The 24,023-nt window shown below is 43.3% G+C and overlaps 1 protein-coding gene across 1 annotated transcript in view; it reads right to left on the reverse strand.

Annotated features, from left to right (window-relative positions):
* The window catches only part of DRG1 (developmentally regulated GTP binding protein 1), a 41,143-nt gene extending 20,551 nt beyond the window's left edge, over positions 1-20,592 (reverse strand). The window contains exons 1-4 of the mRNA XM_053586908.1: positions 20,393-20,592; positions 19,401-19,524; positions 17,327-17,502; positions 9,362-9,431 (exon numbers count right to left, since the gene is read on the reverse strand). Coding sequence (XP_053442883.1) covers positions 9,362-9,431; positions 17,327-17,502; positions 19,401-19,524; positions 20,393-20,434 — 412 coding nt within the window. The 5' untranslated portion in view covers positions 20,435-20,592. The remainder of the gene's footprint in view (positions 1-9,361; positions 9,432-17,326; positions 17,503-19,400; positions 19,525-20,392) is intronic.
* Positions 20,593-24,023: the final 3,431 nt, after the last annotated feature.

The following is a 24,023-nucleotide window of genomic DNA, read 5'->3' on the forward strand; positions in this document are numbered from 1 at the left end:
ACTTTCTGCTATCTGAATTTCAGAATCTCTTGGCATGTCTGGGAAGTTCTCTTTGATTATCTCATGGAGTAGAGTGTCAGGGCCTTTCAAAGCCACCTCACCACCTTCAGGAATTCCTGTAAGGTGAATACTAGTTTTCTTCAAATTATCCCAGAGCTTTCTGAGAGAATGATCCGTTTTTGCTCTCCACTTCTCTTCCTCTTTGAGCATTTGGGAGAGTTCAAAAGCTTTATCTTCAATGTTAGAAATCCTTTCTTCTGCCTGCTCCATTCTGTTACTAAGGGATTCTACTGTATTTCTCAGATCTTTGAGGGCTGCAAGTTCTTGTCTGTGTCAAAATCTTTGGTGATTTTGTCTTTCAAGTCATTGAATTCTTGAGACAACTTTTGAAATGCTCCTTGAATTTCTAATTCCAACTTTACCTCCATTCTATTAATCTTATTTGCAATCCAAATTTTGAATTCAATTTCTGACATATCAATTATTTGTTTATGAATGAGACCTTCTGTTGCGTCTGCCATGTTGTTCTTTGGGGGAGTTGATCTACTCTGATTATTCATGTTGCCAGAGTTTTTCCGCTGATTCTGCCCGCTGATTATTTTACACCATTTGGCTAAATGAGCAGATAAGGTGAAGTTGTGTTGGGGGCTCCTGGAGTAGGGATTAAGCAGCCCTATGTCCAAGAGCTGGGACTGGTGTCTGTATCTTTTCCCCTAGAGTTTTGCAAAGGACCCATCCAGTGCTACGGCCTGAGACACTGGGTACCTGTGTGGCGTGGTGGGGCTAAGTGGCTCTGTCTTGTTTTCAGCTGGTCTCCGTCCAATCCTAGTGAATCAGTAACTCTGGGCTGAAGTCTCAGCTGTGGAGAAATACCAGCAACTAAGTCACCCCACCACCTACAAGCAACAACTGGAAAAGGAAAGTCAAACCTTCCCACAACCACGCACTCAGGGTACCACTTTGGATAGTCCTCAGGTGATTGGCCCAGGTCAAGAGTTCCAAATCAATTTTCCCAGTCACCACCCAGTCTCAAGTAGGAGAGTTCAAAAGGTCTCTAGCAACTAGATAGCAGGGGTCTGCTAGCAGTTCGCGTATGACTCGCTCCGGTGCTCCGTGGAGTCAGAAGGACCCACACAGCAAATGAATTAGTCTGGGAATGTTGATGTCTCCTTCCCCACCTTACACCTCTGTCACACCCAGTCACTGTTAACCCCGCAGGGCTGTAACCCAGTTCCCTCCAATGAGCAGATGCACTAGGGGTTTGCGCCTGCCTGAGTCACAAGATCTACGTCTCCTCAGCCAGACCACCGCACTCTTCCACTAGCTGGCAGGGGGAGTTGAAGCCTGATAACCTTGGGTGCTTAAGAGAAGCTGGGGTGATTCACTCAGTTCTAGCCCCACCCGATTGATGTTGCTGTCACATATATTCTTGCGGAATTAGTGTTTCTGTTCTGGTTATATTCCCCTACGGGCTTGCTCATTTTTTAATCATTTGTGTCATTATTGAACCATAAGAGTTCTTTTGTTCTAAAAACAAGTCCTTTGTCACATATATATATTGCTAATATTTTCTTCCAGTCTGTAACTTATTTCATTTTTACTGTATCTTTCAAAGAGCAAATTTTTTTTTTTTTTTTTGTAGAGACAGAGTCTCACTTTATGGCCCTTGGTAGAGTGCCGTGGCCTCACACAGCTCACAGCAACCTTCAACTCCTGGGCTTAAGCGATTCTCTTGCCTCAGCCTCCTGAGCAGCTGGGACTACAGGCGCCCGCCACAACGCCCGGCTATTTTTTGGTTGTAGTTTGGCTGGGGCTGGGTTTGAACCTGCCACCCTCGGAATATGGGGCCAGCGCCTTACCGACTGAGCCACAGGCGCTGCCCTCAAAGAGCAAATTTTTAATTCTAATATGTAATTTATCAATTGTTTCTTTTGTGATTCATAATTTTAGTGTCTCATCAAAGAAATCATTGCCTACCCCAAGGTGGTAAATATTTTCCATCTGGTTGGTATTTAGTCAGACTCTATGGAATAATAGTTAATCAAAGACTTTGGAAGTTTTTGTACTTAATACCAATATCTTTTTCTTATTAAAAAACTATACATATTCACTGCAAAAATTCAAATATTAAAAAAATAATCATTAGGTGACTATGTAATTTATCATCCAAAGAAAGTGACTTCTGAGAATGAAAAAAGGGCAATATTAGCATTACTTTGGGAAAATAGACATAATCTTAACGTCCATAGATTGAAAGGCTTCTTCCAACAGGCCAATACAGAGGTGAAAATATTCTCTGCATTGTATTACTCACTTTTATGCTTACAGAAGATCAAAGGCCACAGAAGAATAAACAGTCCTTTGGGAGAAACCTATGTTCAATATGTCCAATTTAGAACTCTAAGATTTTTTTTCTTTTTTTTCCCCTCTTCTTTTTTCTTTCTTTCTTTCTTAAACCAATACTATAATTCAAACATCCTGGTTAAATATTCATCCTATTCTAACACAAGCCTTGAAGATAACATGAAACAAACAGGATATCCTCAACAGAGGACACACTAAATGAAATACTAAAGCTGAAAAAGAATGATGAAACAAAGTTACAAATGGAGATGTTTCTGCTGAGCACCTGAATCTTTTCCTCAAGAGACCCAAGATACAAGGAAGAAAGGCCACTGAAAAAGGCCACAAATACCAGACCAGAGGAGCACAACAGTAGAACAATGTACTTAAAAGGAGGAAACTTAAAGTATACTCTACAAAGTAGGTATTTCCAGACACCTGCTCTTTCCCATCTTTCAGCACACCTCCATGCAGGGGTGTACCGGAAGTATTTTGATTTAGAGTTACTAACCATAGGAAAAAAACATAATGTCAGGAACAAAACAGAGGCAAAAGAAAATATTTTTTGAAAATCTACCACTAGGCATGGTGGCTCTCATGTGTAATCCCAGCACTCTGAGAAGCTGAGGCAAGTGGACTGTCTGAGCTCATGGGTTTGAGACCAGCCTGAGCAAGAGCAAGACTCGGTCTCTAAAAATAGCCAGGTGGGCAGCGCCTGTGGCTCAGTGAGTAGGGCGCTGGCCCCATATGCCGAGGGTGGCAGGTTCAAACCCAGCCCCGGCCAAACTGCAACCGAAAAATAGCCGGGCGTTGTGGCAGGCGCCTGTAGTCCCAGCTGCTCCGGAGGCTGAGGCAAGAGAATCGCGTAAGCCCAAGAGTTAGAGGTTGCTGTGAGCCGTGTGACGCCACGGCACTCTACCCAACGGTGGTACAGTGAGACTCTGTCTCTACAAAAAAAAAAATAAATAAATAAAAATAGCCAGGTGTTGTGGCAGGTGCCTGCAGTCCCAGCTACTTAGGAGGCTGAGGCAAGAGAATCGCTTGAACCCAGGAGTTTGAGGTTGCTGTGAGCTGGGATGCCACAGCATTCTACTGAGGGCAACATAATTAGACTATGTCTAAAAAAAAGAAAAAAAAATACATATATATATATCCAGGTATTGAAAGCCAAGGACATCTTCCTCTCCACCCTGAGGCGTTCCCTCAGGGTCTTTCTCTAAGGTCTCCTCTCTACAAAGCACAATACTAATGTATGTTTCATTAGACCTCCATTCAAGTGCCCCTATTTATTTCAATAAAACACACATATCCCAGCTGCTCTTCCTCTGTCACCTCTGGTCATTAATGTTTCTCTCTTCCTTCACCTTTTGTCCTTATGCTAGCAAATCTTACCCCGCGTATACTCTTTGGTTTGTGAAGGCAGTGGTTAAGGCCACAAAGATAGCCATGGGACATTTATGTAAATACATCACTCTAATTGCCACACTGCAGCTGACAGTGTGTAGTATTTTCCCAGTCAGCTTTGCCATACTGACGTCAATCATTTGAGAGAAATTATTCAGATTTTATTTTTATATCTGTGGTAACAAAACATTAACCAAAAGATTTACTGTCCAGAAGCTTCCCCGACACCCCCTTCCCCAAGCTATTTGCTCACATCAACAAATTAAAGTGCCTGAAGCATAATTCATTCTTTACCTGTATACTAAAAACCCTGTTGTATTGATTTTTTTATAATAAGCCTTTTTACCTCTGTGTAAAAAATATATATACAAGTGTATGATGTTTCAAAAAAAAAAAGAAAAGAAAGCCAAGGAACTAGATAAGAAAATCTTCATTTAGCATAGGCAGAAATAGGGAAATAAAAAATCTCCAAGATGGGCGGTGCCTATGGCTCAGTCGGTAGGGCGTCGGCCCCATATACCGAGGGTGGCGGGTTCAAACCCGGCCCCCACCGAACTGCAACAAAAAAAATAGCCGGGCGTTGTGGCGGGCGCCTGTAGTCCCAGCTACTCGGGAGGCTGAGGCAAGAGAATCACTTAAGCCCAGGAGTTGGAGGTTGCTGTGAGCTGTGTGATGCCACGGCACTCTACTGAGGGCCATAAAGTGAAACTCTGTCTCTACAAAAAAAAAAAAAAAAAATCTCCAAGAGTAGACCCTCAGGCAATCAATACACATTTTTTTTTTTTTTTTTTTTGAGATAGTCTCACTATATTGCCCTCGGTAGAGTGCCATGCCGTCACAGCTCACAGCAATTTCAAATTCTTGGGCTTAAGCAATTCTCTTATCTCAGCCTCCCAAGTAGCTGGGACTACGGGAACCAAGCTTTTTTTTTTTTTGAGACAGAGTCTCACTTTGTCACCCCTGGTAGACTGCTGAACCATCATAGCTCACAGCAACCTCAGACTTGCCTCAGCCTTCCGCGTAGCTAGGACTACAAGTGCCTACCACAATGTCCGGCAATTTTTAGAGGTGAGGTCTCACTAGAGCTCCCCCTGGTTTCTGACTCCTGACCTTAGGTGATCAACCCACCTCATCCTCCCAAAGTGCTAGGATTATACGCATGAGCCACTGTGCCAGGCCCAATGAATCCACACGTAGAGAAAACTTGAAAATGGGACAAATCAAGCAAAAGAGACCAAGAAGGAACACTGGCATCTCAGAGAACAAGTAAAGCAAATATTTCAAGGAAGGTGTGATATCTGTGTTACCCTCTCAAGAAAGGTGTAAATGGGCTGGGTGCAGCACCTGTAATCCTAGCACTCTGAGAGGCTGAGACAGGATTGCTTGAGCTCAGAAGTTCAAGATTAGCCTGAGCAAGAGGGAGACTCTGTCTTTAAAAAAAAAAAAAATTTACCATTAGGTCTGAGTGGGGAAAGTCAGAGGTGTCCTTGATAAAAGCAAGAAAGCAAGTAAGAATCTAAGAGTACATAATACATCCATGAAACAAGACTAAAATGCTAAAAAAGAAACCATGGGAAGCAAAGTCTTAAAGTCTTAAATTAAAATTGATACCATAGTAGAAATAAACTCATTAGGGGAACTGGAAGATAAACTGAGAAAATTTCACAAAGAAAAAAGTAAAAGACATATATACTACTGGTAGGACTACAAATTAGTAAACCTTTATGGAATACAGTATGGAAATTTCACAAAGAACTAAAAGTAGACCTACCTTTTGAATGAATGAATAATCCCACTACTGAATATTTACCCAAAGGAAAAGGAAAAGAGTAACTTCATCAAAAAGACACCTGCACTCGAATGTTTACTGTAGAATAATTCACAATTGCAGAGATGTGGAATCAACCCAAGTGCCCATCAATTCCTGAGTGGATTTAAAAAAGTGAGATACACACACACACACACACCATGAAGAAGGATGACATAATCCTTTTTGTAACAATTTGGATGAAACTGAAGGCCATTATTCCAAGTGAAGTATGTAAAGAATGGATGAACAGGCTTGGCAACTATCGCTCAAGCAGCTAAGGTACCAGCCACATACACCAGAGCTGGTGGGTTCGAATCCAGCCCGGACCCACCAAGTAACAATGACAGCTACAACCCCAAAATGGCCAGGTGTTGCGGCGGGCACCTGTAGTCCCAGCTACTTGGGAGGCTGAGGCAAAAGAATCGCTTGAGCCCAGGAGTTGGAGGTTGCTTTGAGCTGTGATGTCACAACACTCTGCCCAGGGCAACAGCTTGAGGCTCTGTCTCAAAAAAAAAAAAAAAAATGGATGAACAAAAACTACATGCAGGCTGTGTGTGGTGGCTCATGCCTGTAAATCCCAGCACTCTGGGAGGCCAAGGGAGGTGGACTGCCTAAGCTCACAGGTTCAAGACCAGCCCAAGCCATAGCAAGAACTCAGTTTTTAAAAAATAGCTGCGGCTGGGTGGCATCTGAGGCTCAGTGGGTAGGGCACTGGCCCCATATACTGAGGGTGGTGGGTTCAAACCTGGCCCCGGCCAAACTGCAACAAAAAAATAGCCGGGCATTGTGGCAGGCGCCTATAGTCCCAGCTGCTTGGGAGGCTGAGGCAAGAGAATCGCCTAAGCCAAGGAGTTGGAGGTTGCTGTGTGCTACCACGGCACTCTACCAAGGGTGAGAAAGTGAGACTCTGTCTCTTCAAAAAAAAAACAGCTGTGGCTCGGTGCCTGTAACTCAGCAGCTAGAGCGCAAGCCATATACACCAGGACTGGTGGGTTCAAACCTGGCCTGGGCCAGCTAAACAACGACAACTGCAACAAAAAATAGCCAGGCATTGTGGCAGACACTTGTAGTCCCAACTACTTGGGAGGCTGAGGCAAGAGAATCACCTGAGCCCAGGAGTTTGAGGTTGCTGTGAGCTGTGACGCCACACCACTCTACCGAGGGTAGAGGCACTCTACTCTGTCAAAAACAGAGAAAGAAAGAAACCACATGTATTTACTATTACGTTGGAACTAATGATGAACATACACATACAGAGAAGGAAGTAAAACTCAATAGAAATAAGCAGGTGAAGGGGAAGGGGATGTGTAAAAACCTATCTAACAGATACAGTGAGCACTCTCTGAGTGACAGGCACACTATATATCCTGACTCAAGAATTATAAAAGCAACCATATAACAAAAAATATTTGTACTCCCACAATACTTTGAAATTTAAGAAAAAAGAAAAATGAAGAGAAAAAAGATAATTTTTTTTAAATTATGAAAATTATAAGCCCAAGAAGTTAAGCATCCTATTAATAGAAATTCCATAAAGTAACACAGAAAATATTGACAATTATCAAATATAAAACAGGAAAATTTCCCCTAAATTAAAGATATGAGTCATTATATTAAAAGGATCCACCAAATATACAGCAAAATGAACTTTAAAAAGGGAAGAATAAAACAAAGAAAGAAACCAAACCAAGAGATACCTTGTTATGTAGCTTCTAAGAGCTCCCAGTAAGGGAAAAAACAGTTTTTCTACCACTACCTACCCCCCAGAAAAAAAAACCATAAAAAATTCTAACAGCATTGAACTCAGCAGTAACAGTAGATGTTAGAAGTTAGTGTTCTTCAAAATTTTAAGGGAAAATAACTTCAAACTTTTAATACTATAAAGAGCCAAATTAATGATTCAGAATAAGAATAGAATAAAAATACTTTGAAACATGAAAAAGAAAAAGGGCAGCGCCCACAGCTCAGTGGGTAGGGCACCAGCCACATATACCCAGGCTGGTAGGTTCGAAAACAGCCTGGGCCAGCTAAACAACGATGACAACTACAACAAAAAGATAGCTGGGCACTGTGGCGGGCACCTGTAGTCCCAGCTACTTGGGAGGCTGGAGCAAGAAAATCGCTTAAGCTGAAGAGTTTGAGGTTGCTGTGAGTTGTGACGCCACAACACTCTACCAAGGGTGACAAAATTAGACTCTGTCTGAAAAAAAGACAGAAAAATTTACCTTTATCATTCACCTTCTAGGGAAGTTACTAAAGCATGTGCTTCAGCAAAATACAGAAATAATGCCAAGAAAAAAGATACTATCCCTCAAAAATAGGGGACCCCACACAAAAAAAGAACAGAAGAAAATCTCAGGATGATAGCCTTGCAAAATGTCCATTACAGGTTCCACTAGCTACTTTTGGCTATTTAAATTTAAACTAATTAAAACTAAAAAAAAAAATTCAGTTCCTCAATTGTGCTAGGCACATTTCAAGTGCTCAAAAACCACAAATGGCTAGGAGCTATATAGTATTGAACAGCACCAATTCTGAACATTTCCACTGTTTACTGGACAGCACTGATGTAGAAAGTAATCAATACAGATTGAAACACAAAAACAAAGAATACAGGAGTGTATGTCAGGATTATAGGGAAAGAATTAAATCAGTAAGATTGTACTGGAACTGTTTAAGTATTTTGAAAAATATTGGTTGATAGACACTTGATTTGTTGGAACATTTGAAAATTATTAACAAACACACATAAATGTAAACAAAAGGAAAAAAGGAGCCAAGTAATAACTCCATAAAAAAACAAAGATTTCAAGAGAAAAGAATACAGGTCATAGCATACTACTTATCTCAGCACTGAACATAAGTTATACAGTTATTACATAATAAGGTAAACCATGACTAGTGATTTAACTAAACTGGAATACAATTTCTTTCAAAGAATGGAGGAAGAGAGATATGGAAAATGAGAGTTACTGTAACATGAAACCATAACTAAAATTAATCACTGATCAGCAGTATAAGCATAATATTTAAAAATATAAAGGTAGCAGAAGGAAAAGCTGAAGAGTTGATAGTGGCTGCCTGTGGGGAATGATAACAGACATAAGAAGAGATTGCTGCAATTTATGATTAGCCTTTCATTACATTTTACTTTCTTTCTTTTTTTTGTAGAGACAGAGTCTCACTTTATGGCCCTCGGTAGAGTGCCATGGCATCACACAGCTCACAGCAACCTCCAACTCCTGGGCTTAAGCGATTCTCTTGCCTCAGCCTCCTGAGTAGCTGGGACTACAGGCGCCTGCCACAACGCCCGGTTATTTTTTGGTTGCAGTTCAGCCGGGGCCGGGTTTGAACCCGCCACCCTTGGTATACGGGGCCAGCGCCTTACCGACTGAGCCACAGGCACCGCCCCCTACATTTTACTTTCAAAAAAAGAAAAGAAGGAAGGCATGGAAACCTGAATTCCAGTTCTGAATCTGCCACCAACAATTCAACACTGGACCAAAGCACTTCGATTTTCCTGTTTCTCCTTTAATAGAGAGCCTGGACTATTATTATCTGAGATTCTGTCAAGTTCAGGCATTCTACTCTGGTAAGAAGTCAGGTGAAACTATGCACTTCACAGTGGTATAATCTCCAAGCCTAATAGTCTCTGGCTAAACACAGCGGTTCTCAACCTGTGGGTCGAGACCCACAGGAACTGTACTAAAGGGCTGCGGTATTAGGAAGGTTGCGAACCACTGGGCTAAAGGAATAATACCAGGGAATGATGATATCCCAAGATGGTGGCCCTGGACCACTCACCTGCAATGACTTGACGGCCTCTACCTTTCCCATCCTTGGCACCTTCAATGATACCTGGGAGATCCAGGAGCTGCAAGATCAATGATGAGGCAAGGAGAGGAAAGGAAAAACCAGTTATAACTCTAAAACGATAAAACAGAATGATTTATTTCTCCTCAACTGTCCACAATTTATGAGACCCAAATCCAATCTTCCTTATAAGTATACAAATATTACATGATTAAGCATCTACTAAATGCCAGCTACAGGTTTTTTATATACTTCACCTAGTCGAAAATGCCTAACAACTTCTTGAGTGTGGGACACAACTACAAGAGGGACTCTATCTAACAAATGCAAATGTTATAACCTAGTTGTACCCTCGCATTAACCTAAAATAAAACACACACACATACACAGACAAATAAATAAAATGCCTAACAAATGAAGTTTATAAAGGGTAACTAACCTGCCCAAAGTCATAATACTAATAAATCAAATAAGTTTATAATCCATTTTTATTAGCTAAAATCCATTATTCTACATTAACATTTTAAAATGTTCCCCCACTTTACAGAAGGTTCAGCCTCCATGCAATTCTTTACTAAGGTAACAGCTGGACCTTGACATTTACATGTAATACAGACTAAGATTTTTGCAGATGCCTGACTCACAAAAAATTTTTGCAGCCATTCTTAACCAGGCAAAAAATGCAGATGGCTGGCCAGGTGAAGTGACTCATGCCTGTAATCCTAACACTTTGGGAGGCCAAGGCAAGCCGAAGATCAAGATCAGCCTGGGCAACAAGACCCCATATCTACAAAAAAACAGAAAAATTAGCCAAGCATGTTTGTGTGTCCCTGTAGTCCCAGCTACTCAGGAGGCTGAGGTGAGAGGATCACTTGGGCCCATGAGTTTGAGGTTATGGAAAGTTAATAGACCAACACCTTAAAACAACAAACAAAAAGTTCATAATCAACTGTTCCTAGAATTAAGTCTAAACTCGTTTTTTTCAGCCCTCCCAATGATTCTTAATAAATTTCTTTCTCTTAAAAACAAAACACAGGGCCAGGTGTGGTGGCTCACCCCTGTAATCCTAGCACTCTGGAAGGCTGGGCATTTGGATTGCTTAAGCTCAGGAGTTCAAGACCAGCCTGAGCGAAAGTGAAACCCTATTTCTACTAAAAATGAAAAATTTCTGGGAGGCCAAGGTGGAAGGATTGCTTGAGCTCAGGAGTTTGAGACCACCCTGAGCAAGAGCAAGACCCCATCTGTAAAAATAGTCAGTCATTATGGCGAGCACCTATAATCCCAGCTACTCAGGAGGCTGAGGTCAGATGATCACTTGAGCCGAAGAGTTTGAGGTTCCTGTGAGCTGTGACCCACACTCTACCCAGGGCAACAGTTAAGACTCTGGGCAAAGGCCCCAAATACCGAGGGTGGCGGGTTCAAACCTGGCCCCGGCCAAATTTCAACAAAAAAATAGCTGGGCATTGTGGTGGGTGCTTGTAGTCCCAGCTACTCAGAAGGCTGAGGCAAAAGAATTGCCTGAGCCCAAAAGTTGGAAGTTGCTGTGAGCTATGTGACGTCACGGCACTCTACCGAGGATGATAAAGTGAGATTCTGCCTCTACAAAATAAATAAATAAATAAATAAGCAAACAAAGAAACAAAACATACACACATACTCTCATTATTAAAAGGCTTTACTACATATTGAAAATCCAACTGATTGTTAACAACTTGAGAGGAAAATCCTCTGAATAATTTAAAACTGCAAAATCTGAAATATGACTATATAACACCAAGTACAAGATCATCTAAAAAAGAGAATAAATAATAAACTAAGGGGAAAGAGGAAAGCCTTCCTAACTATGGCATCTGAACATAGCAGGAAAATTTAAGGCTCCTACAAAAATAAAAGCAACTTAAGTTTAGCTTTTTTTGAAAAGGAAATATTTTAAAAGTTACATTTAACTATTTAAATGTAGCAACTAAATTTCATTTAATAAAAACAGTCAATGGGCCAGGCATGGTGGTTCACCCCTGTACAGGAGAATTGCCTGAGCTCAGGAAACCAGCCTGTGTCAAGACTGAGACCTCATCTCTACTAAAATAGAAAAAAATTAGCCCAGTGTTGTGGTAGGCACCAGTAGTCCCAGCTACTTAGGGGACTAAGGCAGGACGATTGCTTGAACCCAGGAGTCTGAGGTGCTGTGAGGTAGGCTGATGACACAGCACTCTAGCTTGGGCAAACAGAGTGAGATTCTGTCTCAAAAAAATAAAAAGAAAATAAAAGAATTTGGCAGTTTATATTTCTAAATTTCATATTATAGCCAGCTACTAGATAAGAAAAAAATATTTTGGGCGGTGCCTGTGGCTCAGTTGGTAGGGCGCCGGCCCCATATACCGAGGGTGGCGGGTTCAGGCCCGGCCCTGGCCAAACTGCAACCAAAAAAATAGCTGGGCATTGTGGCGGGCGCCTGTAGTCCCAGCTACTCGGGAGGCTGAGGCAAGAGACTCGCTTAAGCCCAGGAGTTGGAGGTTGCTGTGAGCTGTGTGAGGCCATGGCAGTCTACAGAGGGCCATAAAGTGAGACTCTTGTCTCTACAAAAAAAAGAAAAAAATATTTTTTATATCATGGAATTATAGAATTTCGAGAAACTGAATGTTAAACTACTTCAAAGTCAAATGTCCTTCAAGGTTAAAGCAGATAACTTAAATGAGCAAGTCAACTGTGTACAAGACAATAGAGTTCTAGGTTCCCTGGTAATAATTTTCTTTTTTTTTTTTTTTTTACAAAGGAGCTTTTTTTTTTTTATTTTTTTTGGCCAGGGCTAGGTTTGAACTCGCCACCTCCGGCATATGGGACTGGCGCCCTACTCCTTTGAGCCACAGGCGCCGCCCCCCTGGTAATAATTTTCAAAGCACTAAGCTTCCACTCTGCAGACCAATATCTGCCTATGTGATACATGGGTCTCTTTTTTTTCTTGAGATAAAGTCTCACTCTGTTGCCCCAGCTAGAGTGCAGTGGCATCATCATAAGTCACTATAACCATAAACTCTGGACTCAAGCAATCCTCCTGCCTTAAGCCTCCCAACAAGCTGGGACTACAGGCACATACCACCACATCCAGATAATTTTTATATTTTCTTCTAGAGATAGCATCTTACTCTTCCTCAGGCTGGTCTCAAACTTCTGGCCTCAAGTGATCCTCCCACCTCTGCCTTCCAAAGTGCTAGGATTATAGGTATGAGTAACTGTGCCCAGCCACATCAGTCTTCTTTGTTAATATCATGGTAAGTCATTGTTCAGTCACTACTTGAAGACCATTGGACACAGTGATTCTTCAACAACAGGTAACATTACATTTTTTGGGCACCTTTATTATTAAAGATCTTCCTTACAACATAAACCCAAAATCCCTCATTTTAAGTGGTTCTAATTCATGAGTCTTCTGCCATAAAACAGTTTTCTTAGTAGTTAGGCACAGTGGCTCACACCTGTAATCCCAGTGCTTGGGAGGCTGAGGTGGGTGGACTGCCTGAGCTATTGGGCTTGAAACCAGCCTGAGCAAGAGAGAGACCTCACCTCTAAAAATAGCTGGGCATTGGAGAGGGCGCCTATAGTCCCAGCTACTTGGGAGCTGAGGCAAGAGAATTGTTTGAATCCAAGAGTTTAAGGTTGCTGTGAGCTATGACGCCATTGCACTCTACCAAAGGTGACAAATTGAGACTCTGTCTCAAAAAAAAAAACCAAAAAAAAAAAAGGCTCGGCACCTATAGCTCAGCAGCTAGGGCACCAGCCACATACACCAGAGCTGGTGGGCTCGAATCCAGCCTGGGCCTGCCAAATAACAATGACAACTACAACCAAAAGATAGCCAGGTGTTATGGTGGGCTCACACAACCTGTAGTCCCCAGCTACTTGGGAGACTGAGGCAACAGAATTACTTAAGCCCGAGTTTGAGGCTGCTGTGAGCTGTGATGCCACAGCACTCTACTCAGGGCAACAAAGTGAGACTCTGTCTGGAAAAAAAAAAAAAAAAAAAGTCTTTTTAAAAACATTTCAGGGCAGGCTTAGTGCCTGTGGCTCAAGTGGCTAAGGCACCAGCCACATTCACCCAAGCTGGCGGGTTCGAATCCAGGCCGGGCCTGCCAAACAAAGAGGGCTGCAACCAGAAAATAGCTGGGCATTATAGTGGGCGCCTGTAGTCTCAGCTACTTGGGAGGCAGAGGCAGGTAAATCGCTTGAGCCCAGGAGTTGGAGGCTGCTGTGAGCTGTGATGCCACAGCACTCTACCCAGGGCAACAGTTTGAGGCTCTGTCTCAAAAAAAAAAAAAAAAAAAAAAAGGGCGGCGCCTGTGGCTCAGTGAGTAGGGCACCGGCCCCATATGCCGAGGGTGGCGGGTTCAAACCCAGCCCCAGCCAAACTGCAACAAACAAACAAACAAAAAAAATAGCCGGGCGTTGTGGCGGGCGCCTGTAGTCCCAGCTGCTCGGGAGGCTGAGGCAAGAGAATTGCGTAAGCCCAAGAGTTAGAGGTTGCTGTGAGCCGTGTGACGCCACAGCACTCTACCCAAGGGCAGTACAGTGAGACTCTGTCTCTACAAAAAAAAAAAAAAAAAAAATTTTTTTCAGGATAGTCATCTTAATCCAGTTAAGCACACTTACTGGTATGCTTACTTAAGTTGGTTTCTGGAGAAAACCATAAGGGTAGGAAAAACAGACTAGACTAGGCAAAGAAGGCACTATGCAAAACAAAGGGGGATGGAAAACCCTAAGGAGATTGAAATGAATGAAATCAATGAAGGTTTGTTTTGTGGAAAAGAGAATGAAAGAGAGAGTTAAGCAACTCTCTATTCTGATACACTCAGAAGCCCTAAGAAAGATGTCAACAGCATCCCATCAGGACAGAAGTTATTCTCTGAGTAGCAAAGCTGTGACTATCAACATGTCTCTGAAACAAGGGTTGGGTGCAGTGGCTCACAGCTGTAATCCTACCACTCTAGGAGGCCAAGGCAGGAGGATTGCTTGAGCTCAAAAGTTCAATACCAGCCTGAGCAAGAATGAGACTCCACCTCTTAAAAAATAGCCAAGAGTTGGGCGGCGCCTGTGGCTCAGCGAGTAGGGCGCCGGCCCCACATGCCGAGGGTGGCGGGTTCAAACCCAGCCCCGGTCAAACTGCAACAACAAAAAAAAATAGCCGGGCGTTGTGGCGGGCGCCTGTAGTCCCAGCTACTAGGGAGGCTGAGGCAAGAGAATCGCGGAAGCCCAGGAGTTAGAGGTTGCTGTGAGCCGTGTGACGCCACGGCACTCTACCCGAGGGCGGTACAGTGAGACTCTGTCTCTACAAAAAAAAAAAAAAAAAAAATTAAAAAAAAAAAAAAAAAATAGCCAAGAGTTGTGGTGGGCGCCTGTAGTCCCAGTTACTCAGGAGGCTGAGGCAAGTGAATCACTTGAGCCCAGGAGTTGCTGTGAGCTATGACACCACAGCACTCTCTCCAGGGCGACAAAGTGAAACTGACTAAAAAAAAGAATAAATGGGCTCAGCACCTGTAGTTCAGGCAGCTAAGGAGCCAGCCACATACACCAGAGCTGGCAGGTTCAAATCCAGCCCGGGCCTGCCAAACAATGACAACTACAACCAAAAAATAGCTGGGCGTTGTGGCAGGTGCCTGTAGTCCCAGCTACTTGGGAGACTGAGGCAAGAGAATCACTTAAGCCCAGGAGTTGGAGGTTGCTGTGAGCTGTGATGCCACAGCACTCTACCCAGGGCGACGGCTTGAGGCTCTGTCTCAAAAAAAAAGAAAGAAAAAGGCTCTGAAACCAACTAGAATCAAGACATAGTCCAGATATATCCATATTACCTCATTTTTGTTATGTATATCTGGACACGAGATCCCAGAAAGGGACATTTCCCAATACAGTTTCTGCATGGTCACTGAACCAGCAGGAAAAAAGGCCACTGAAAATACCACCAAGACATAGATCCCTTCCTACTTTAAATTCTATAATAAAAGAAGTATGGGGCGGCACCTGTGGCTCAGTGAGTAGGGCGCCAGCCCCATATATCGAGGGTGGCAGGTTTAAAACCCAGCCCCAGCCAAACTGCAACAAAAAATAGTCCCAGCTATCAGGAGGCTATAGTCCCAGCTATCAGGAGGCTGAGGCAAGAGAATTGCCTAAGCCCAAGAGCCAGAGGTTGCTATGAGCTGTGACACTATGGCACTCTACCAAGGGCAACAAAGTTAGACTCTGTCTCTAAAAAAAAATTATAAAATAATAAAAAAAAAAGAAGTATGAATATATCTCACAATTCACTGTGTAGCTCAGCAAGGAGACCAACAAATGCCCACACACTGGTACACTAGTTCGCATACCACCCTGTTTCCCCGAAAATAAGACAGTTTCTTATTTTAAGGTGTGCTCCCAAAGATGCGCTAGGTCTTATTTTCAGGAGATGTCTTATCTTTCGTGTAAGTAGGTCTTATTTTCGGAGGATGTCTTATTTTCGGGAAAACAGGGTATGTGCTAAGGCACTCTGGGGCACTCTAGAGAACTTACAGACTGGATATTCTAAATTTTCAAGAGATACACAGCAATTCTTGATTTCTATCAGGCACCAAGGTACTACTAGCTCTATTAACTCATAATTTCAACATCAGATGCCACTAGATTACCTTTAATTACATCAGATCCATATTTTTAGGAATTTGGGTTTTTCAGCAGTTGCTATGGTAAAAAGTACCACACAAAAATCAATATGGAAAATGGAATAAATGTGGCAAGATCCAATCTGAGTCCAATATTTGAGGAATTATGTGGTACCCAATAGGTATACATATTACATTAATAAATAACTGTTGCTACAAGGAAATAAATACTTAAGATGTTTAGACTTACCTAGTTTATGAACAGAACATTAAGTAGTTTTTTTGGCCTGGGGCAACATAAAAAATTACTCACACATGAAAAGGAAACATGAAATTAACTGCTGAGAAATTAAGGGTACACTATGCAACAATAGTTTAAGAACCTCAAACACAGATTCAAATGTCATGAAGTTCAGAACCTTGCATTCTTAAGAAGCTCTACAGGCCACAAGAATATGTTCTATTATAGATTTGTACACCTTCTTTTATATCCATGGGAACCCTTCATTTGGGAGCCCTAAATCTATCATCTAAGAACATCTGAAGAGACTAACTTCATTAGGCCTCACAAACAAGAATTACCTTCTTAAAGGGTGGGATCATGTTATTCATTTTTTAAAAAGATTCTCATGGCTCCTAGTTTCATACAAGATAAAATTCAATTTCCTAAGCAGGTTATATACAAGTCCCTTCATGATTCAGCCCCAACCCACCTCTCTAGTCAGCTTCTACCACACCTTTTCTGACATCGCAACAGGTTGTTCACCATTCCTGCTGCCTGAAATGCCCTTTTCTTGTCCTTCTCTACCTGGTTAAATTTTATTCTAACTTCAAGACCCACCTCCAATATTACTTCCTTTTTTTTTTTTTTTTTTTTGAGACAGAGTCTCACTTTGTCACCCTCGGTAGAGTGCTGTGGTGTCACAGCTCACAGCAACCTCAAACTCTTGGGCTCAAGTGATTCTCTTGCCTCAGCCTCCCAAGTAGCTGGAGCTACAGGCACCTGCAATGTCACTTTCTACATGAAACCTTTACTTCACCAGAGCATTCTCCCTTATCCTAAGGTGAAAAAGTAGCCCCTTCTCTATTGGCATTTTCACAGGTATTATCCTATTGTATTATTGTATTTATTTCTTTGCCATTTTCACAGGCACTACCCCACTGTATTATTGTATTTATGTAAGGCTCTATCCTATCTATCCTAGACAATAAGGGCCCAATAGACCTGAAGATCAGGCCTAGCATACAATGAGCTCTCAATAAAGTTCTTCCTAAATGAGCAAAAGAATGGATTTCTTCATTCCCTAGCCTACAGGCCTGACTGACTCACCTGGATTTTGGCACCTTTGTATCTGATGACACCAGGCACAGTGGTCAGAGTAGTAAATTCATAGGCTGCCACCTCAGAATACACTCCTGCCAGGTTACTGAGCAGTGTTGACTTCCCCACAGAGGGAAAACCCACAAACCCAATTCGAGCATCACCTGTCTTGGCAACATCAAAACCTAAAACATCAAAAACATCAAAAAGAGGAGAGTTACTCCGGGATTGTTAAGACTCATATAATTAGGCTGGGCGCAGTGACTCACACCTGTAATTCCAGCACTCTGGGAGGCTGGGGAGGATGGATTACCTGAGCTCACAGGTTCAAGACCAGCCTGAGCAAGAGCAAGACCCCATTTCTAGAAAGCAGCTGCGCATTGTGCTGGGGACCTATAGCCCTGGCTACCTGGGAAGCAGAGACAAGAGAATCACTTGAGCCCAAGCATTGAGGTTGCTGTGAGCTAAGATGTCATTGCACTCTACCAAGGGCAACAAAGTGAAACTGTCTCAAAAACAAAAAAAAGAATGCTCACACTTGTAATCCTCGCACTCTAGGAGACTGAGGCTAGTGGACTGATTGAGTTCATGAATTGGAGACCAGCTGTGAGCAAGAGCGAGATCCTGTCTCTACTAAAAAGAAAAATCGAGGCGAGAAGATCACTTGATCTTCTTGGAGGTTGCTATGAGCTATGATGATGCCACTGCACTCTACCCAGGGCAACAGCTTGGGACTCTGTCTCGAAAAAAAAAAAAAAGGACTCAGGCAGTGCCTATGGTTCAGTGACTAGGGTGCCCGCCCATATACTGAGGGTGGCAGGTTCAAACCCAACCCCGACCAAACTGCAACAAAAAAATAGCTGGGCGTTGTGGCGGGCACCTATACTCCCACCTACTCAGGAGGCTGAGGCAAGAGAATCGCCTAAGCCCAAGAGCTGGAGGTTGCTGTGAACTATGACGCCACGGCACTCTACTGAGGGTGACAAAGTAAAAAAGACTAAAAAAAGACTCACATAATTTCTTGCATATTTTACCCCCATCCTTCCAGGCCTTATTTTTCAACTTTTTCATGGTTTATCTCTAAAGTAGAACTCAAGGACACAAAACTCTACCCATAGCAATCCACAACATTCAATGCAGTGTTTGACATAACACTAGATTCCAAAAAGTGGGCTTGGTGGCATGTGTCTGTAGTCCCAGCTACTTGGGAGGCTGTGGTCCCCAGGATTTTAAGCCCAGCCTGGGTAATAAAGTGAAACACTATCTCTTAAAAACAAACAAACAAACAAACAAACAAAAAATAAACTAAGGCCCAAATATGACATAATAATTGATTGAAAAATAGGAGTTTGAGGGGGGTCTTACAAACCTTGGGAATTGTGACTGAGCTTTCTTTTTTCTTTTTTTACAATGGTCATAAATAAGTTCATAGTCAAACATGTGTGTGACCCTTCTCTAGCGAGCATGCAGACCTTAGGCCATTCCTTGGATCCTAACTTTATCTCTCTTGGCTTCAATTTATTATTGCTACCTTCATTTTCCCTTTGCATCAATTTTCTTATTTAATCTTATTGATGGTGTAAATTTACATATTTCTGTAAGCCAATGTAAATCTACTTTGTATCAGTGGAAGACATTAGTAAAGAAAACCAGAGTTGACTTAGACAATATTTGCTTGCCTCTGAAACAGGTACAACAAAATATAATACACACGATTCAAGAATTCATGCTTAGAAAATACAAATCTGGGGCAGCACCTGTGGCTCAAAGGAGTAGGACCCGGCCCCATATGTTGGAGGTGGTAGGCAAACCCAGCCCCAGCCAAAAAAAAAAAACAAAGAAAAAGAAAATACAAATCTACTTTGATAGAAAGTTTGTTTTGTTTTGTTTTTGTTTTTTTGTGTTTTTTTTGGCCGGGGCTGGGTTTGAACCCGCCACCTCCGACATATGGGACTGGCGCCCTACTCCTTGAGCCACAGGCTCCGCCCTGATAGAAAGTTTTTAATTGTTCTTAAACCAAATGCATACACTATTGTGACAGAAATTATACCCTCCAAAAAATATATTGAAGAAAAACACAAACCTTCTCCTGGTCCACCACCACCACCGCCTTTTGGAGTAATGAGCTCTCGCCGGAGTTTAGCAAGGCGGGCCTTCAGTAGCCCTAGGTGGTGTGCTGTGGCCTTGTTCTTCTGAGTCCGAGCCATCTATAAGGGAGGAATACAGCCATTTATAAATCAGAAGCAGCTTCTACAGGGTAAAATGTACAGAATGAAAGTTCCCCCAGCTCTGAGAGAATAATTTTTTTTCCCCTAGGTCCTACTAAAGAGACAAGTCATTACAATTGGTGTCCACAGACTACAGTAAAACTCATCTGGTGATTGCTTTTCCACTGCTCGTTTCTGCTGTGTCCCATCTAATTCGGGGTCACCACTTTCCTCAAATAAAGAGCTCTGAGTGCCTCAGACAGTGGAATCACACAACATCCACGTGCAATAACGTGGATGCAATCAAGTGGCACCACAAAGATGTCAACTTATTTGCAGATGCTACTGCCAGAAGCAATACTCTGGAAAAGGAGGTCCTTCGGGTGAAGACTGGGGAAAGAACGGGTTAAGGGAGGCAGAGAAAGGAAGGATGAGGATCCTGAAATATGAGACCAGATCAGGGTTGGAGGGACAGGATTCCGGGCTGTTCAGAGAAAGGGAAGAGAAACTGAGGAAAACACTCTTAGGACAGGAAGCGAATACTGACGGGGTCCGGAAAAAGGGCCCGAGGGTGCAGGCGTGCGGAACGCGGGCCTGGGCTGAGGCGAGGCCGGGAGCCAGGGTGCGGGCTGAGGGGAGTCGGGGACGTGAGTCCAGGCTTGAGGGGAACTGGGGGGCGCCGGCTCGAAATGAAGGGGGTCGGGGAACACAAGCCTGGGCAGAAAGCACCAGGGAACAGCAACCTGGCTGACAGGAGTCGGGGAATCTGGGCCGGGTTCTGACGCGGGTGAAGGGAGACCCGACAGGAGCGACGCTGCCGGAAAAAGGATGCTCGGACTGGGAGTGAAGCGCCAGTCGCGCGCATTACCTCGGCTTCTATCTCCGCGATCTTAGCTAAGGTACTGCTCATAGTGGCGAGTGCCACAGAGAAGACCCAGAGGCTGCACACAGTCTTTTCTTCACACACCGGTCGGCAAACCAGGTTCCACAAGGCGCTACCGCAAGGCGCAGGCGCGGTCCTTCTTAGGTCTCGCGAGAGAGTCCCGCCTGAGGCTGGCTCACCAAGAGACGTACAGCGTGGAGGGGTGCCCCGCCCAGCCCCAGCAGCTGACCCCGCCTCGTCCCGCGAGCCAGTGCGGTGTCATAGAGCCCGCGGGAGCCGGGGCCAGAGAGGCCGCAGCCGTCCGGACCTCCCCGAGCGCGCCAAGGGTCGCGCGCAGCTCGGCCCCACCCCGCCGGACCTGCCCCCAGCGTCCGGCTGGACTCCGCGCGTGCTGTGTTGTAATGACCGCCCCAGCGCTGTATTCCCCAGATAAATCTGCAGGGAATCGACAGGCCAGGGTCTACGAGTTCTCGCCCCCTCCTTCCTTTTTGCGACGGCTTCTTCGGCCTTCTGAGTTGGCATAGAGACCAATCTTTATCCGCTCGCTTTCTTGGAAAAAGAAAACGTCCCCTTTCTGTCATTCAACTCAAAACTATCTTTACGTCTGTTTTGTTTACTGCTAACCCGGTGTTTGGCATACAATGAGTCCACAGTATGGGACCCGTGATTGAATGGATAATTCCCAGAGAACCGGTACTGGCAACGTAAATTGTAATACAAAAACTGCAAACTATGTTAATGCCCATCAGTAGGGAAACAGATATAAATGATAGTACCTCTATCCTGTGAAATACATTACAACCATTAAAACGTAGATCTGTGGTCTGACTGAATTCTTAGGATCTGTTAAGTGGAGTAACAACAGCTATCATAACTGCGCCTACGTAATGATACCATTTATGTTATTTTAAAAATTGGATGTGCACAATGGGCACAATGTAGGAAAGTGTACTCTTTAAAAGCCTAAATAAAAGGGTACATGCCAAATTCTTAACAGTGGGGTGGAATACAAAGAAAGGAAAAGAAGCCAGGCTCAAGGAGTAGGGCACCAGCCCCATATACCAGAGGTGGTGGTTCAAACCTGGCCCTGGCCAAAAACTGCAAAAAAAAAAAAAAGAGAGAGAGAGAAGCAGCCCTTCACTTTTGTGTTCCACATATTAATTTTTTACAAGATTAATTTATCCATGTATTACTTGTGTAATAATAAAATGTAAAATTTTAAAAGACTCCTTTTTCCCAATTTTCTTGTGAAGAAGGTAAGAAATGCAGAAACTGTGTGCAGGTTTTGAAAGCTGCTTGCTTTGGGATTAGTGAGTTAGTGTTGATAGATTGATTAATCCATAGGGATTTGACAGGCCAAGCTTAACCCAAAGGACCAGCCTCCATGCAGTCCTGGGAGGGAAATTTAATTTATTTAAATTTGTAAATAAGAACTATTCTAACTTGCCAGAGACAAAAGAGAGGTTTTATCATGTATAAGGGAGAAGAAAGAAAAGGAGGAAAGCGCTCTTTTTCCGGCTGGAACCATGGAGGATGTTGAAGAGAAGAAAAAGAAGGTTCCTGCTGTGCCAGAAACCCTTAAGAAAAAGCTGAAGAATTTCGCAGAGCTGAAGATCAAGAGTCTGAGAAAGAAGTGTGACCAAAAGATGCTTCGAAAGGCAAGGAGGAAGCTTATCTATGAAAAAGCTAAGCATTATCATAAATAATATAGGCAGATGTACAGAACTGAGACTGGGATGGCTACAATGGCAAGAAAAGCTGGCAACTTCTACAGAACCAAAATTGGCATTTGTCATCCGGATCAGAGGTATCAATGGTGTGAGTCCAAAGGTCCGAAAAGCGTTGCAGCTTCTTCGCCTTCGCCAGATCTTCAATGGAACTTTTGTTAAGCTCAGCAAGGCTTCCATTAACATACTGAGGATTGTAGAACCGTATATTGCATGGGGGTACCCAAATCTGAAGTCAGTAAATGAGCTAATCTACAAGCGTGGTTATAGCAAAATCAATAAGAAACGAATTCCGTTGACTGATAACAGTTTGATTGCGCGATCTCGTGGTAAGTATGGCATCATCTGCGTGGAGGATCTGATTCATGAGATCTATACTGTTGGAAAACGCTTCAAAGAAGCAAATAACTTCTTGTGGCCCTTTAAGTTATCATCTCCACGGGGGGGGGGGGAATGAAGAAAAAAACAACCCACTTTGTAGAAGGTGGAGATGCTGGTCACAGGGAAGATCAAATCAATAGGCTTATTAGAAGAATGAACTGGGTGGCGCCTGTGGCTCAGTGAGTAGGGCACCGGCCCTATATGCCGAGGGTGGCGGGTTCAAACCCAGCCCCTGCCAAACTGCAACAAAAAAATAGCCAGGTGTTGTGGCGGGCGCCTGTAGTCCCAGCTGCTCGGGAGGCTGAGGCAAGAGAATCGCTGAAGCCCAAGAGCTAGAGGTTGCTGTGAGCCGTGTGACGCCACGGCACTCTACCCGAGGGCGGTACAGTGAGACTCTGTCTCTACAAAAAACAAAACAAAACAAAACAAAAAAATTTCAAAAAAAAAAAAGAAGAATGAACTAAGGTATCTGCCCTGATTGTTTTTGTAATCTGGTCAGTTAATAAACAGTGACTGCTTTCAGATTGAAAAGAAAGAAAAGAAAAGGAGGAAAGCTTTTACAAACAGTCCCCTAAGGACCCAGGAGTTACAGTCTTTACTTTAACCTCAGCCTTTTCATAAATAAATTAAGGAGTGATGAAGTAATTAGATCCTACACCATTAGTAATGGAGGAGGGGAAAAAAGAAGGAGGTCCAGCTGGAATGGGATGTAATCAAAGATCAATCTTAAAAGACAGATAAAATCAAATCAGCAGACCTTTCCTATCTTGGACTACTTAAAGAATTAATTGGCTGACAATATCAAGGGCATCACTGATTTTTGAGTAGATTCCCCTTAGCAAATCTGATATATGAGGCCTGCAACTAAGTTAACCATGTCATTGCTCAGAGACACCCTAGAATTCACCTTGGGAGGCCCAAACTGCCAATAGTGCACCAAAGAGTAATACTCATCTTCCCCAGGGGCCAGGGTAGCCATTCTATTTATGCAGCAATTATTTACCCAGCTACTAGGCACCATGACAGAGCTGGGAACAAGGCAGAGAATGAATTGGATAACTGTCCTTGCATATACGAAATATCCAAGTGAGGAGGCCAAAGCTGGGCTCTTAAGCCCAGCTCCTGGGAGCTGTAGCAGCTAGTCCATGTCTACTTGGTACCAACTGCAACAGGGAGGTCTTGTTAGTTCATATGGTTAAATCACCAGTGTCTTGTTACTATACTCCTAAAAAATTAGTAAAAAAAAGGGAAGTGGCCAGACATGGTGGCTCACGTGTGTAATCCTAGCACTCTGGGAGGCCAAGGCTGGAGTATCCCTTGAGGTCAGGAGTTCGAGACCAGCCTGAGCAAGTGTGAGACCCCCATCTCTACTAAAAATAGAAATATTAGCCAGGTGTCCTGGGGGGCTCTGTAGTCCCAGTTACTCAGGAGGCTGAGACAGAAGAATTGCTTGAATCCAGGAGTTTGAAGTTGCAGTGAACTAGGTTGAGGCCATGGCACTCTAGCCC

The sequence above is a fragment of the Nycticebus coucang genome, chromosome 4 (assembly GCF_027406575.1).
Source record: "Nycticebus coucang isolate mNycCou1 chromosome 4, mNycCou1.pri, whole genome shotgun sequence".
Taxonomy (NCBI): Eukaryota; Metazoa; Chordata; class Mammalia; order Primates; family Lorisidae; genus Nycticebus; species Nycticebus coucang.